Source organism: Echinops telfairi, unplaced genomic scaffold (genome assembly GCF_000313985.2).
Source record: "Echinops telfairi isolate 266 unplaced genomic scaffold, ASM31398v2 ScPeMD7_24;HRSCAF=84, whole genome shotgun sequence".
Lineage (NCBI taxonomy): Eukaryota > Metazoa > Chordata > Mammalia > Afrosoricida > Tenrecidae > Echinops > Echinops telfairi.
The window spans coordinates 4,550,672-4,566,375 of NW_022103921.1; the positions used below are offsets into that span (position 1 = coordinate 4,550,672).

General features: G+C 36.8%; 1 protein-coding gene across 5 annotated transcripts in view; it reads right to left on the reverse strand.

The window, feature by feature from the left end:
• Positions 1-15,704, reverse strand: part of RB1 (RB transcriptional corepressor 1) — a 189,450-nt gene that overhangs the window by 116,189 nt on the left and 57,557 nt on the right. For all 5 annotated transcript variants that reach the window (XM_045289089.1, XM_045289090.1, XM_045289092.1 and 2 more), the window contains 5 exons: positions 11,876-11,914; positions 10,523-10,590; positions 5,657-5,767; positions 3,378-3,520; positions 1,303-1,380 (listed from right to left, as the gene is read on the reverse strand). In XM_045289089.1, the coding sequence (XP_045145024.1) occupies positions 1,303-1,380; positions 3,378-3,520; positions 5,657-5,767; positions 10,523-10,590; positions 11,876-11,914 (439 nt within the window). The remainder of the gene's footprint in view (positions 1-1,302; positions 1,381-3,377; positions 3,521-5,656; positions 5,768-10,522; positions 10,591-11,875; positions 11,915-15,704) is intronic.

Consider the following 15,704-nt stretch of genomic DNA (forward strand, 5'->3'; position numbering starts at 1 on the left):
TCTTAATTGGCAGCTATTAGTAATATACAAAATACAAGAAAGAGAAAACAGAAAATTTTAAAGATTTCATTAAAATTGAGTCCATTTTAAAGGAAAAACTAATACAAATGTATGAGTCTTTGTGAACAGCACATATTTTGTTACAGAAGATGGTAACAAGATGAACACATCTGTTGCCTTCCTGTCTTCTTCCAGCTGTGTTCCACCACTCTCCTGTATCTCTTCCTGAACAGATCTACTCTCACGTATCACTGTACCTTTGAATTTTTTATTTCACACCCTTTGACTCAGCTCGAAACTCTATTGTTCTCAAGCACGTGTTTATAAAACCGATCTGACCCCTTTGGGTTAGGTGGCTATCCTCTGAGATCAAAGTGTCCTCTGCACACTCCTATCAGATGACGAGACCCATTCATAAGTGTGCCTTTAAATCAAATTTGCAGAAAGTTGAACATTGTAGATACGATTATAGCCTGACTTTAGTACAAGAAAGCAGCCCTGGTGGTGTAATGGGTTATCCACTGGACTGCCAACTCAAAGATCAGTAGTCTGAAATGATCAGCCACTCCAAAAGAGAAAGAGCAGGCATTCTGCTGTCATAATGATTGACAGCCTCGGAAACCCACAAGGGCACTTCAGCCTGTCCCACACTGTCCCTGTGAGTCGAAATGACTTGATGGCAGTGAGTGTGGTTTGTTTTTTGCACAAGAAAAGATTCAAAGCCTTTGTAATGATTTAAGAGCTGCACACGAAGCAAGCCAAGGTAACTGGGATAAAGAATTTATTGAGTTGGAGTTAATCATTTAAAAGTGAGGATAAATTTATATAACATGAAAGGGCAAGCTTGCGATGCCCATAAATTGTAGGGTAAACTGCAATTTCCAATGCAAATTACAAAATACTTCTTCATGCATTCTCTATTCAAAAAGTTCAGGATTTTTTATAGCTATGGCGCCTACAGTGCTTAATCATTAACTAAAAGACTGGTGGTTCAACCACATCCAGAGGCACCTCAGAAGACAAGCCTGGTGATGATATCTTTCCAAAAGGTTACTGCTTCAAACCTGAGACAAGTTCTACTGTGCACACATGGTGTCGTCAGACGGTGGACCAACTTAACAGCACTAACAACAATATATAAGTTTCTTTCACAACAATTTTAGGTAGCCAACATTCCTTTTGGTGGCTTAAGATAATGCTTAATATATAGCAAAGTGATCTTGAGAATTTTATACAACTATTTCCTCTTCTTAAAAGCCCACCCAAATATTAAGATTTTAATTAAATTTTCTTTCAGCTTACCTCTGGAAGTCCATTAGAAGCTACAGTTCCAAGAGAATTGATAAAAGGTATAAAATTTTTGAAGTAAACATTTTTCACCTGAAAAAGATAGTTAAAAATGTAATTCCTACCATATATTAACACTATAATGGCAATGTCAATGGACATATTTTGATTAATAATACAAGCTAGTGATATTTGCAATTAACTCAATTATTTACTTTTTAATTTACAATGGAAATGAAATTGGGACTTGTTAATGAAATGTAACTCAAGTAAAGGAAATCCACTGAGACCAGCTTCAACAGTTTAAACACGTCATAGAAAGCTGGGGCACTCAGAGAGATGTGTCAGCGTGATCAGAGTTGCACAACTGGACACGGCAGAGGCAGGATTAAAACCGAGAAGGCCCACCACCAAAGCCAAAGCTCTTTTCCTTTCTCTACATTTTCTCTGAATTCTCCCCAGAGGAGAGCTCTGGTCTATTTCATACACTTTCTGTGTGCTACCAAAATAGTAATTCCCAATTCAACTTTCAGCAGCTTAAAAAAATTATTTTCTTTTAACAACAGTCAACACACAAAAATATTGTTGTCTAATTAATTTCAAAGGCAATTAAAACATTTTATGGAATTGTACAGGTTTACACCAAAGCACCATATAGTTAACATGAATAATACAGAACACCCAAGAAAATGTACAATTGTCTTCCTGCTTATTCTACACTTACAATGTGTTATGGAAGCTAGAACTTATATTTAACTTCCTTTTATAGTGGACATAATTTACCATCAGTTATTATCGTCTACTTAGCAAATAATTTTTAAGAATTAAGTCACTAAAATATTAATTTTCCATTCAAGTAAAATTCCTACAGGTTCAAATTGTTTAAGGTGATAACTTTAGCTAATAAATTAGTATGATTATCCAATAATTATATAACCATGAAAGCTCTATGCAAACAATCAAATGTTAATACCTTTCAAATCATGATTATACAGATCCAAAATTAATGAGTTCTTTAAAATTAAAATAAGAATTTCTTTATTCCTAATCTTCAAAGTAAAATTTTATAAGTAGTTATGAAATCTAGAGAATTCTAGAAACTACTCCTACTCACTCGTTGGATGAACTAAGAAGTATGTCAAGTACATGGATTTGTTTCTTAGTCAAGAAAACGTATGGTTAATATAAGTGTGTCTACATATATATGCACAAACATTCACATACACATATATTAATTGCTGAAATTAGCTAAAACTGTAGTGCTAAAACCAAATACCTTGACCAATTATTTTAATATTTCTTACACTTGACTTTGAGACTATACTCCAATTCGAGTTCACGGGTTACTTTCAAAGAAGCAGCTGCAGCAGTTCATTCTGGTGAGCAGTGAATTGTGGAGAACACAAAGCTCTATGACAGTAACAGCACAGGACAGGGATGTGGCAGCTAAAGCCTCAGGACTAATCTAGCCTTTGCTATTCATGAGTGATCAGTACCTTACAAGTACACTACTTGTGTAATTCCTGCCAGTTTCAACATTCCAGAGTCTAGGAATAATTAGAAATCCCGGGATCCTCGTACGTGCTCTGTACCAGCCATTCGGATCAGTGCATACATGGAAGGTGAAAGGGCTTACCGAAGGCTGTACAAAATACGATTTTGCTTTCAGTTCTCACTAAACCAAAATGGTAGATTTTATTAGCAGGGTGCTTGTAAACACAGGGAGTTCATAGTAAACCTCAGAATAATTAAAAAAATATATATATATATATATAGGGGAGGGGTGGGGAGGGCGGTGTATTTCCTGACAGCACTTCCTTCCATGGATCCTCAGTAAATGGAACTGTCTATACAAAAAACCACACAATATACTTGAAAACTACTTCTGTATGATTTCAGTGAGCCCAGAGTGAAGGATCTACTATTTAAAATCAAAACAAATGAATGTGAAAATGATCCCTCCCGACCCCAGCCCCAACTATCTGGTTATTGCAAGAATTGGCAGTAATTACAAAGTGTATACACTGCTAGGTGAAACTTACATCCAAATCTACTTAAAAAGTTCTTAACAAGTCATTCTGTTAAATTACCTCTTCGATGTTACATTCGTGTTCTTTACAGAGCAGTTCGATAATTCTGGTATCATTCTCTAGTTGTCTTACTGTTCGGGCACTTCTGTTCTGCCCTCGTCTTGGTGTTCGAGGTGAACCATGCAGAGGTAGCACAGCTGTTTCTGTAAAGATGGCAAGTCAGATAAGACAACTGCACACCAAGTGGTTGTGTTAATTAATGCCTTTGAGTTGTTCCAATGATGCAACCATGTACAACAGAATGTACAACGGGGCATCTTTATAATCATGTTGACGTTTGAGCCCACTCTGTGGCATCAAAATTATTAAGTAGGAAGGTCGAAAATAATTTGGGTGAAATCATGTAAAAGCGAACAAACAACAACAACAACAACAAATAATTTTGTTAACATTCGTCTGTTTTCACCGGTGGCTATGCAGTCAACTCCAGTTCACAGAACCCGAGCGTCAGAGTAGAACTGTTTAACGCAAACATATTTTCTTTCTATGTGGTAAAAATATGCCACCTCAACAATTTTAACATGTACAAGGGACATTTTAAAAATCTATGGAAAATAGATTTTTAAAACAATGGAATTTTCCCACAAACATTTTGAACCCTCTGGTATATAGTTCACCGAATTGAATATATTCTTCATGTTGTGCAGTTCTTTACAACAGCATCCCACCAGTACCCACCTCCACGCAAAAATTCCCCTTTCCTCCTCCTTCCCAATCCTGGAAATTACTAATAATCTTGGTGTCCCCCTAAACCATGGTCCTGAGTTCCCACGCCCACCTTCAAGGTGTCTGGTTATGTTAAAGAAGTTTTCATAACTTTACTCTCTATATACAGAGGAAAAACTTTTAAGAGTCTTAAGAGCACATTAAACCAACCAAGTTGTGAACCATACATAGAATGATTCAGCCAGTCTATAAGTAAAAAAATTAATTACCTTTATAAAATAAGTGGAAATCTGAACATTATTTGAACGTATTTGATAATCACCATTGATTTGTAGGTGTGATATTAGCACTGTGGTTATGTTGTTTTAAAGAATCTTTCAGACTCATGGGAAAAAAGTAAGGATGACATGGCATATAAAATTATACTTCAAAATAGCATAGCTGGGAGGGGGGACAGTATACAGGGTTATACACTAACTATACAGTATCAAAGAAAACTAAGGGATAAGCACATGGAGGTTTACAATACTACTGCTTATATTTTTATTCATTTTCAATTCTCCATGAAAAGTTTAAATGAAAAGATTAGCATAGTTAGTTAACACCTCATCCTGGTGTCCATTTAACATAATATTTAGAGATTAAAAAGATTTGAATTATCAAAATTAAAAATTCTTGCCAATCTAAAATCCTACATCAGTTATTAAACTGATAGCACTGAAAAAAGTTGAAGGTACATTGAATTATTTTAAGTCGTGAAAAAATATTAAGCTTATTTATTGTTATCTGTATATAATTTTTCTATTTCCCCTCTGCTTTGCATTTGGCTTCTGCTAAATGATTTGACATCTCTGACAAACCAACTTAATAAATTTTAAAAATTCTACTCCAGACTTGATTTCTCGATTAATAATTAATTAATCATTCGCAAAGACTTATTAGACTTGTCTTTTTCATTACTTCAACACATAAAGACTTGGGTATTTGATTGATGTTCTCTGTTATCTTTAATTATATTTTATAAACCCCATAACTTCAGGAGCAAATAATGGAATGATATATGCATTAACTCCCAGTTAATTATAAATTAAAAACCAAACAAAAAGAGCAGGCAATCAGACTAGTGCTACTTAGTGCACATTTTTCATAAATAATGTGAAATCAAAGAAAGTAATTCATTCTTAAGAATAAGATCTCCATCTCCGCTGTTTTCCATCAAGTTTTATACATCAATGTGTGCCTTGCCTTTTGATTTTCATTCTACTGGAAATGTTCTTCCTCCAAGTTTCCCCAACACTCAAATCCTAACTACTCGCCCGCACTCAAGTCAAACCTATCTCCTCGAAATGGTCTTCCTCATTCCTCGCTAGGTGGACAATGTTCTTCCTTTCACAGCACGTGCTGTGGTTTGGCCGAGACTGCTTGCTACTGTGTATTCTAATAACCCGAGTCCCTATCTCTCCTCCTATTACTTATTCTACCTGAGGATGGGCTCAATTTCCATTTACTCTTTATCCTTCTCTCAGCTCTACAACCATGCTCTGTATGTAGAGACATTCGATCGACAACTGTGGAAGACACAGTAAAAGGGCATACTGTAGTTAACTACTTACTATATGGTTCTTTAAGCAGTGCAGGGGGTGAGAGCTTGATAAAATAGTCAAGAACACACAACATTAACTGAAATGAGATCACAAGATCATCTTCCATTTGCAATACTTCCCCTGAAAATAAAAAAAATTTACATTGGTAAGTAAGATCTTTACATATGGAAAAATTGTAGGTATAGGTGGTACATACATATACTCATTCATTCAACAATGGGTAATGACATGTTAAAGATTTTTATACCCCAAAAATTAATATATAAAAATATAAATATAAACTATATAAACGAATGAATTTTTAACTGAACTACAACTAAAATTCATGAGAATTTACATTGAAGTCAGTACCACGGGTACTGACTTAGGAACCCTGGTGGCACAATGGTTACGCTGTCAGCTGCTAACCGAAAGTGCAAACCCACCAGCCGCTACAATGGGGACCTACTCCCATAAAGATCAACAGTTAGGACGCTCAATAGGGCAGTTCTACTCTGTCACACAGGGTTACTATAAGTTGAAATAAACTCAGCAGCACACAACATGTCTATATTTACTGTTTTTTACAATGTTTCTTGTTGAAAATATATACAGCAAAATAAACACCAATTCAACGATTTGCACATGCACTATTCTATGACAATGACTACATTTGGTAGAATGGGACAAGTGAAAAACTAAAGCTACCTTTCTGACAAAGGTTCTGATAAACTGCATTTAATGAAGGTACAATCTGAATCCCAACACAATTCTACTGTGGACTAGCATAGAACTGTTCTGTTTCCAAGCCCATTCGAATAAAGGCCTTACAACAAAGGCTCACATCACTCTGATAAATCCTCTACTTTCTCCCTCACTCTTTCTGAAAGCACTGTAATCAAAAAGGACACCCTCACACTGACGCTATCTAGAGAACACAGTCACAGAATAATTACCAGTGGGTTTTTTAAAGTCCATTAAGAATTCATTATCTTTTAATTTATCCACGAACTTTATGAAGCCCCCTTATATAACCCAGAGAACAGATGCCGGGCTGAGGTTGCTCACACAAAGTCCCAGCAATGTGGGTGTAAAAAGAACAGCAATCATGGAAGTACATTTGAGAAACACAGAACCCAAATAATCACAACAAAACAGAATCTAAATGTTTCCTAAAATATTTATCTAAAATGATGGAAAAAGATTATGAAATGAACAAAAAGTTTTTAACTTTGTTTTCACTGGAAGTAAGAGTTACATCTAAAAATGGCTTGAGATAGAAATGGTAAGTACATAAGAAAAAGACAGGATTGGAATAATATGAGAATAAGATAGTTATTGTTCCTGAAACAGAATAACCTAATACAATTTAACGTGGTTATTGTGCATGAATTCCAACTCACAGCAACACTGTATGACACAGTGAAACTCACTGCCCATTAGTTTTCTAGGCTTTAAAAAAGTCCTGGTAGTGTAACAGTTAAAGTGCTCAGCTTCCAACCAAAAGGTTGCCAGTTCAAACCACCCCGCCCCTCACGGTACTGTAGGTGGTACATACATACACTCCTGCATTCAACAATGGTTAATGACGTTACAGATTTTCTGTTGTGTATCCATCCTGTGGACTCGAGCTTAACTATTGTGTCCCTGGGGGTTCCATATATTTTCTGAAATGATTAGAAGAAATTCTAAACTTAAAATACTCTATTTGATGACTCCTTCAGGACCAGTGGTGAGAGGGGCAATGCCTGGAGGGTGAAGGGAATGTGGGGTAGAAAGGGGGAACCAATTACAAGACTCTAAGTAGTGCCTCCTCCCTGGGGGATGGACGGCAGAGAAGGGGGGAGGGAAACATCGGACAGGGTAACTTATGACAAAACTATAGTAATTTATGAACTATGAAGGGTTCATGAGGGAGGGGGGAATAGGGAGGGAGGGGGGAAATGAGCAACTGATATTAGGGGCTAGAGCGGGAAGCAAATGTTTTGGGAATGATGAGGGCAACAAATGTGCATATGTGCTTGACACAATGGATGGATGTATGGATTGTGATGAGAATTGTACGAGCCCCCAATAAAATAATTTGGAAAAAAAAAATAATACTCTATTTGAAGAAAAACTGACATAGAATGATACAATCCAAAAGTTATCCTGGTTAAATTATTGAACTGCAAATTTTAAAATAATAATAATTCTTCAGGTATTCAGGAAGGAGAAGGGGTAGGGCAGGAATTAAATTAGCCTCAGGTTTCTCAACAGAAATGTTCAATGCCAAAAAATAGTGCCCTAAGGCAAACAAAACATGGCCAAGAGGAGGATGTGTAACAAAATGTTTATCTAAGAATCAGATACACAGCCAAGTTCTGTTCAGTATACAACCTTTCAGTATGACTTTTTACTACATCAAACATCAAAGCACCTTTTTTAAAAAACAGCCAGTTAAGAGATAACTTTTTAAAAATCAGAAATAAACTCAATTATAAAGAAACAATGATTAGCGACCATTTAAAACAGAATTCCAAGCAAAAAATAGGATAATAAGTACAAATACGGAATATTAATGTTTGATCTTTGCTAATGTATAAATAAAATTAAAACATCTGAACATGCGGCAGGAAGTGTAAGAGTACTAATATTCTCTTTCTTTAGAGAAGACACACGTATTCTCAGTGTTTCCAAAAGTGGCCTACACTGCCCCCTGGGGGCCACTGATCAATACAGGGGAGCCGCAGAAGCAGACAGCTCTATTTATCTTGAATTATGAACTACACTACAAAAGTTTTAAATTGCCAGAGGGGCGCTCAGTAACTTTGTTCTGAAAAGGAGGGTGTTAGGTCAAGTTAAGTTTGGGAATCTATGATATATACTGCTTTAAAACAAAGTTAAATAAAATAAGATTCAAACTTCTTAACATTTTCATAATCTTAAAGAGAAATAATTTAGGAAACAATCCCTCTGAAGAAGATAAAACTTAAACTAAACTTACTCAGTTGCTTTCATTTCTCTTGTTTCTTTTTTTGGGCAAAATTCAAGTAATTGTTTTTTGAATACAATATGGTTCTATGTTTTTAAGATTATCTGTCTCTACACCCAATTTACCCACCTTTTAACAGAATGTCATTATATTCTACTAAAGATTAAAACATCTCTTTTTTTTTAAGTGTTTTTTTTTAATCATTTTATTGGGGGTGTTTACATTCAATGTATCAAGCATATTTGTACATATGTTGCCATCATTTCCAAAACATTTTCTACTTAAGCTCTTGGTATAAGCTCCTTTTTTCCCCTCCAACCCTTGTGAATCCTTATCAATTATATATTATTATTTTTTATCTTACACTGTCCATTTTCTCCCATCAACCACATTTCTGTTATTCGTCCCCTTTGGGGGGGGGCATCTATATATCCAATCTTGTGATGGGCTCCCCCCTTTTCTTCCTTCCCCTTCCCAACCATCCCTCTCCCCTCCTGATATCGCTACTCCCACTACCATTCCTGAGGGGTTTATCTGTCCTGAATTCCATGTGTGGAGAGCTCTTATCTGTACCAGTGTGTGTTCTCCAGTCTAGCCAGATTTGTAAGGTACAACTGGGTCATGGTAGTGGGGGAGAGGAAGCATTCATGAACTAGAGGAATGGTGTGTGTTTCGTGAATCATCCCTTCCCTATAATCCTACTGTGGGGGGATTCACTTGTCTACAGCTGGGCTTTGGGTCTGCACTCCAACCCCCCCTCATTTGCATCGATATAGTTGTTTGTTTTGGATCTATTGATGCCTGATGCCTAATCCCATCGACACCTCCTGATCACAGAGGCTGGTGTTCTTCTTCCATGTGGGTTTCTTTGCTTCCCTGTTAGATGACTGCTTGTTTAACTTCATGCCTTTAAGACCCCAAACGCTATTATCTTTTGAAAGCCAGGCACCTTCTACTCTCTTTATATTTGCTTATGTACCCATCATTTCGTCTTCATTGATGGTGCAGGGAAGGTGAGTATCAAAGAGTGCCAGGTTATTAGAACAAAGTGTTCTTTTGTTAAGGGTGGCCTTGAGTAGAGGCCCAAAGTCCGTTTGCTATCTTAAGAATTAACATGTAAATATATGTACATTGGCCTCTATCCCTTTCATTATAATTTAATATATTTACACATATACATGCTTATAGCTATACCTCTATAAATTAGCTTTTGCCTCCTTTTCTTTCTTCTATTTCCTTTCACCTTCCTCCTATCCCACTATCATGCTCACCCTCCATTCAGCTATCAAAAATTCCTCTCGGATACATTGTACTTGATTAAACCCCACCAGGCATTATACACCCTCCTCACTGTCAATTTTAGATCTCTTGTTGTTCCCATATCCCTGAGTTTTTTGGCTCCACACTCCCCCTCTCTGTCCCCTCCTCGTCCATGTCCCCCTGCAACCGAGGGTCCTATTGTTTTCTCCTCGGGATTGTTCAGCCTGCCTATCTCATAGAGATAGACATAGGGTGAAAGAAAAACAGAACAAGGTAGTCCCAGGTCTCTCAGCTGATCCTTATTTATACAGGTATTTTAGGTAATTTTCCACTATTTCTTTGCTCTTTGCTATATTTTGTGAATTATTTACCATAAGCATGTATCAGTTTTATTTTTAAGCAATGTCCTCAATCTAAAAGTTTAGAAATGAAGGGAGAAAAGGTGAATAGATACTAGAAACAGAAATTAAATGAGACATTTCCGAAGTTTCCCCCATTATCAGAACTTAGCGGCAGTTAACAAGAGCACTGGAAGAAAGGGGATAAGAAAGGAGGAGGGATGCACATACATAAAACTGAATTAAAAGTTTGGGCCTTGGTCCAAAGAATGATTCATTAATTTTTATATTTGGCACCTTAGCATAAAATAAACATGAATTTACCTTTAGCTAGTAAAAATGTGATCCAAGAAAGTTTTAGCACCAACACAGAATTCATTTCCGAAGATGCCCTAATAAGCAAGTTGACACAAAGGAAAGGGAGTAGAGGGGAGAACAATTAGCACTGATGGAGCAGTCTACAAATGTACTGAATTAACACTGATGGAACAGTCTACAAATGTACTGAATTAACTGCACCGTAGAACGTGGTCCATTTAAAGGCATACTTTATATTCAAGCCCAGCTTGACTCAATTCACGTAGTATTTCTACCCAAGGAACTATATTTGGGGCTAGAATACAGTTTGCTAAGGCAATATTATGAGTATCTCAATTCTAAACCCAAATCTAATTTAATCCAAAAGTATATGCAATAATGTACTTAATTTACAATTAATTTAATAATTTGTGATGTATTATAATTAAAATCCACACATGGGAGCAGAAAAAATAAAAGTATGGGTGATTCTAGATTACCAATTTATCAGACTGCCTGGAAAAACCCTTTATCCAAAGACATTCAATTGTCAGAATTAATAGTTTTTTATTAATTAAACAATAATATAATTGAGGTTTTTCTGTGTTTTGTTATTGCTGTTGGGGCTTTATATTATTTTTGGAGGTATGATTTTCTTTATATGAAATCCAGGATGGGTAAATCTATAGAGATTTATAGTTTACATAATTTACATAATCTATAGCTTATATATGATTGTTTCTTAGGGTTATGGCAGGGGAAGTGAGGGGACCTTATAAAGAGTACAAAAATGAACAAAATGTTCTAAAATTGATTGCAATGATGACTGCACAAATCTTTTAAATATATTCAAACCACTGAATTGTATGGTATATGAATTATGTCAATAAAACTGTTAAAAATAATAATATATAGTTTCCCTTTACACTATTAATTCAGTAAGGCAGAAAATCTCATCTACAACACAATACTGTTAGAGCATGGATTTTACATTCTAAAAAATATTTTAATTTTTTAAAATATTGACCTTCAAATTTATTCATACATAAAATTATGAACTCTTAGTTAATAATGTCTTTAATATACACACAATAAACATTAAGACAATAATTGAGCATTTTTCCCTGAGTTGGTGTTTTGTTGCTCTAAATCAACTTCTGTTTTTTACCTATCTTGTATTCTGGGAATTCATTGCATACAATTTCCTTTATGAGGGGATAAACAATCTTAGGGCTTAAATCTATAAATTATTAAATAGCATGCAATAATCAAACTAATTGGGGCATCATCAATGTTTGAGATTATTAAAAAAAACACCTATGTAGACTACTTCTCATTGAAATATATAAAGGTGAAAATAACATGCATTGAACCACTTACGAACTGCTGGGTTGTGTCCAATATATAAGTTCACATGTTCTGGGAAAAAAGAAATAAATTAACATTAGTTGTTGTTTTAAATTTTTTCACAATTTCAAAAAATGATATTAAGAAAACAACTTCATTTCCAGTAATATTTAAAAGAATAAAATATACAGGAATAAATTAAGCCAGAAGTATGAAAGACGCTGAGCTAGTTTATTGCGCCAACTTGGTCAATAAGCACATGTGGGGTTAATTGAAGGGTGTCGAGAGATAAATGGCTCGATGAGCCTCTCCCTTCCAGTTCTCGGGTCTCTTGCTTTCTGATGGTCCGACCAGGGTGCAGCTGCCTTAGCCAGTTCCCTGTTTCAGCGTGCAAGGCTGACTTCCTGTAAGACATCCGTGAGAAGCCACATGGACCTACCCCGATGCAGCCCTGGGTGCTGGAGCAACCATATGGAGATCCCTGCCAGTGCTGAGATGCTTACACGTTCACTGACTCGGCTTTCCTCCTGCAGTTGGCATCATTGTGTGTGTTTTGTGAGATGGAGGAGGACTTTGTGGATTGGTGTCGGACATATGGGCTAATGTTGGACTTGTGGGCTTGGGCAGCACTGGGTGGGGATGTTTTATTGATGTGCATTTAACCTTTATGTAAAATGCTCTCTTACACATGAGTTTCTATGGATTTGTTTTTCTAATGTACCCAGACTAACACATATGTATACAATAAAAATTAAAGAACACTGCTAAGAAACAAGAAAATCTAAATAGATGGAAACATAGTCCATGCTCATGAGTTGGAAGACTTAATATGAGGGGCTTCAAAATGTTCGAGGGAAATTCCATTTTGATTTAATTCAATTTTTCCATGAACTTTTGGAAGCCTTTCATCCAATTCAGCATAACTAAATTCCAGCCCAGGTGGATGCAGTTGAGATACAGGGCTCTCTCCCTCCACAATCCCCAGCCTATGTATAAGGATACACAGATACACACTCTCACTCTCTCTCTCTCTCTCTGAGTTCTCTACAGCTATATCTCCTGGGGAAAACAGGCTGCAAACATTTCTCATCCCACCTGATTCATGCTGCACATCTATTCAAGCCAAGAGGCGCTAAGGGGTCTGGGGCTCCCTTATTCCACTTTCCTCCCATTTGCAGGGTTGAAGCGCTACCCCACACACAGTAGGCTGATAAAATTGGGACCCCAATAGCCTTTGCCCCATTTCACGCATAGGGCAGTGACTCCATGCCAAAAGAAGCAATCCAAGAAAACCGTGCCCAGCAGCTCACTCTTAAAGCACAAATGTCACTCTAAGAGACCCACTAGGATACTTCTCCCACCCTATCTCCTGGGCAGCAGCACAAAATTGTCACCCGGGGGAGAGGCGGACATTAAAAACAGAAACCTCTGACGTTCTACCCAAGAAAATTATTAATTTGCTACAGAGTGTGGGAAGTTGAAGTCTAAGGAAGTTTGGGGTGGCAAGTAATCAAGAGGAGGCTGGCAGTACCACAAAAGCAACAAGCTCAACCCTAAATCGTCTAGAAATTTAACAGAGAGAACCAAGGAAGGGCACAGCTGAGATGAACGCTCCAGGGGTCAGAACAAGCTTCAAAGACTACCCACGCAAGAAAGTAAAACTGTGCTAGATCAGACTGCTGGAAACAACAGAGCAATCAGTTTTCAATTACTGAAAACGATACAGCAACTGGGTGTTACATTACCCAGCGCTGATAGCATGACAGAAACTAAGAAAACATGCAAAGACAGTCCTGCTAAAACCACTGTCCCCTCAGGAGCTGCACAATGTGGGGGAAACAAGTTTTGCTAAAGCCGGCCAGCCATGTCACTAGACACAGAAACAAGAAAATAACAATAGATAACAAGCAACACATACACATCGCAACAAACACAGTAACAAGTACATAATAACAATAGGGATGAGAATCAGTACCCAAAGTTGCTACAATATCTTAACTAAAATGTCAAGTTTTCAACAACAAAAATATTAAATATGAGAGTAACAGCTAAGCAAATGGGGGGGGGGGGGTGCGCGTGATGTGACAAAAGAGCCCAGATGTTGGATTTAACAAAAACTTCAGAGCATTTATGAATGATAAATAATTGCTACTATAAATAATCCACTGAAACCATGTCAATTCCAACTCATAGCAGCCTTAGAAGGGTTTCAGAGACTGGAGCTCTTTACTGGAGCAGCCTTCTCTCTTATGTCCTGCAGTGGCTGAAGGTCTTCAACTGCTGACTCCACAGTACCCTGATGCCTAACCCGCAGCATCACCAGGGCTCCTTACCATAAATACGTTCAAAGCTTCAAGGAAATCATGCATAAAGAAGTACGATGACAAAGAATCATGAAATAGAGAATGCCAATAAAGTGATAGAAATTAGAAAAAAGAACAAATGGGAATTTTAGACTTAGAAAACCACAGTAACAGAAATGGAAGGTTCACAAGTGGGGCTCCACAAGAGATCTGGTCTGGCAGAAAAAGAATAATAAAAATTTACATTAGTTCAATAAAGATTAGGCCATCTATGGAACGAAGAGAAAAATAAAAACAAGCAGAGCACCCCATAAATGTGGGTGCAATTATGTATATAATGAGAGTGGCAGAAAGAGACGGGGAAAGAGTAAAAAGCAAGTTATCTGGAGAAATATTGTATTTTGCAATACAATGCTCTCTCACACATGAGTAAAATGACGTAATGACATAAATGTAATGACATAAATGACATGCATACTCATACAGTGTACAGAGAGCTCAGTGGAGACTAACATGGGAGGAGTTTTTGTGGTTTACAGAAAATATAGAGAGCATATGTTATTTCCATAAAAGGTGACAATGGCTAAAAACTTCCCAAAGCTGATGAAAAACTTAATATAAACACACAAGATCTTAACGAACGGTAAAGGCAAAGAGAGTCACACGCAGACACAGTAAAAGCATTGAAACATAAAGATGGCAATCTTGAAAGTAGCCAGAAAAAACTGACAACACTTACAACGAGACTACACTAAGATTAACAGCAAAGCTGTTTTAGTGTGAAGAAATGACACAACACGGTAACTGGAACCCACAGGAACAAATAAAGAGAACAAGAAATAGTAAATAAGATTAATATAGTGAAGCCGATAACTATACTTGCTCTTCTTTATACTATTAATTTCTTTAAAAGATATACACAGGGCTTCAAACTGGTTCTTCCCAGTTCAGTCATGGCTAATGCAGCAAAATCAGAATGGATCTGAATTTGTAAAATGTGGGAGGTTCCAGAATAATAATGGAAATGGGAAAAATTATGGCTCAAGCCTCTGCCAGAAATGCACTTTCTCTCCTAGAAAACGCGGCAGCAATACATTGCACAGCAACTAAGGCTCCTGACGGGCTGTAGTCGCACGTGTTGCTCTGAATGGGTCAGTCCCGGAGTCTTCACAGGAATCTAACAGTGAGCTCCTGAGAGAGCTCGTAGGCCTCTTCCAACCTTCCATTCCAGGGCCGTAGCCTTTCTAGCTGTAGCTCCCGTACATTCACGTTTTACACATTCACGTCTGTTTCTATTTCACTGTATCTTCATGGCCGAACCAGTCAAAGTATAACCCATGGCTATCAACTCAAGAATGAATAAATAAAATGTAGTATAACCATGCAATGAAATAATATTCAGGAATTAAAAAAAAGAATGAGGTGCATGCCACAATACAAATTAACTTGGAAAACATTAAGCTAAGTGAAAGGAAACTAGTTCAAGAGATTATAAATTGCAAGATTCCATTAATATGAAATAACCAGAAGAGGTGAATCAATAGACATAAAAAGTAGAC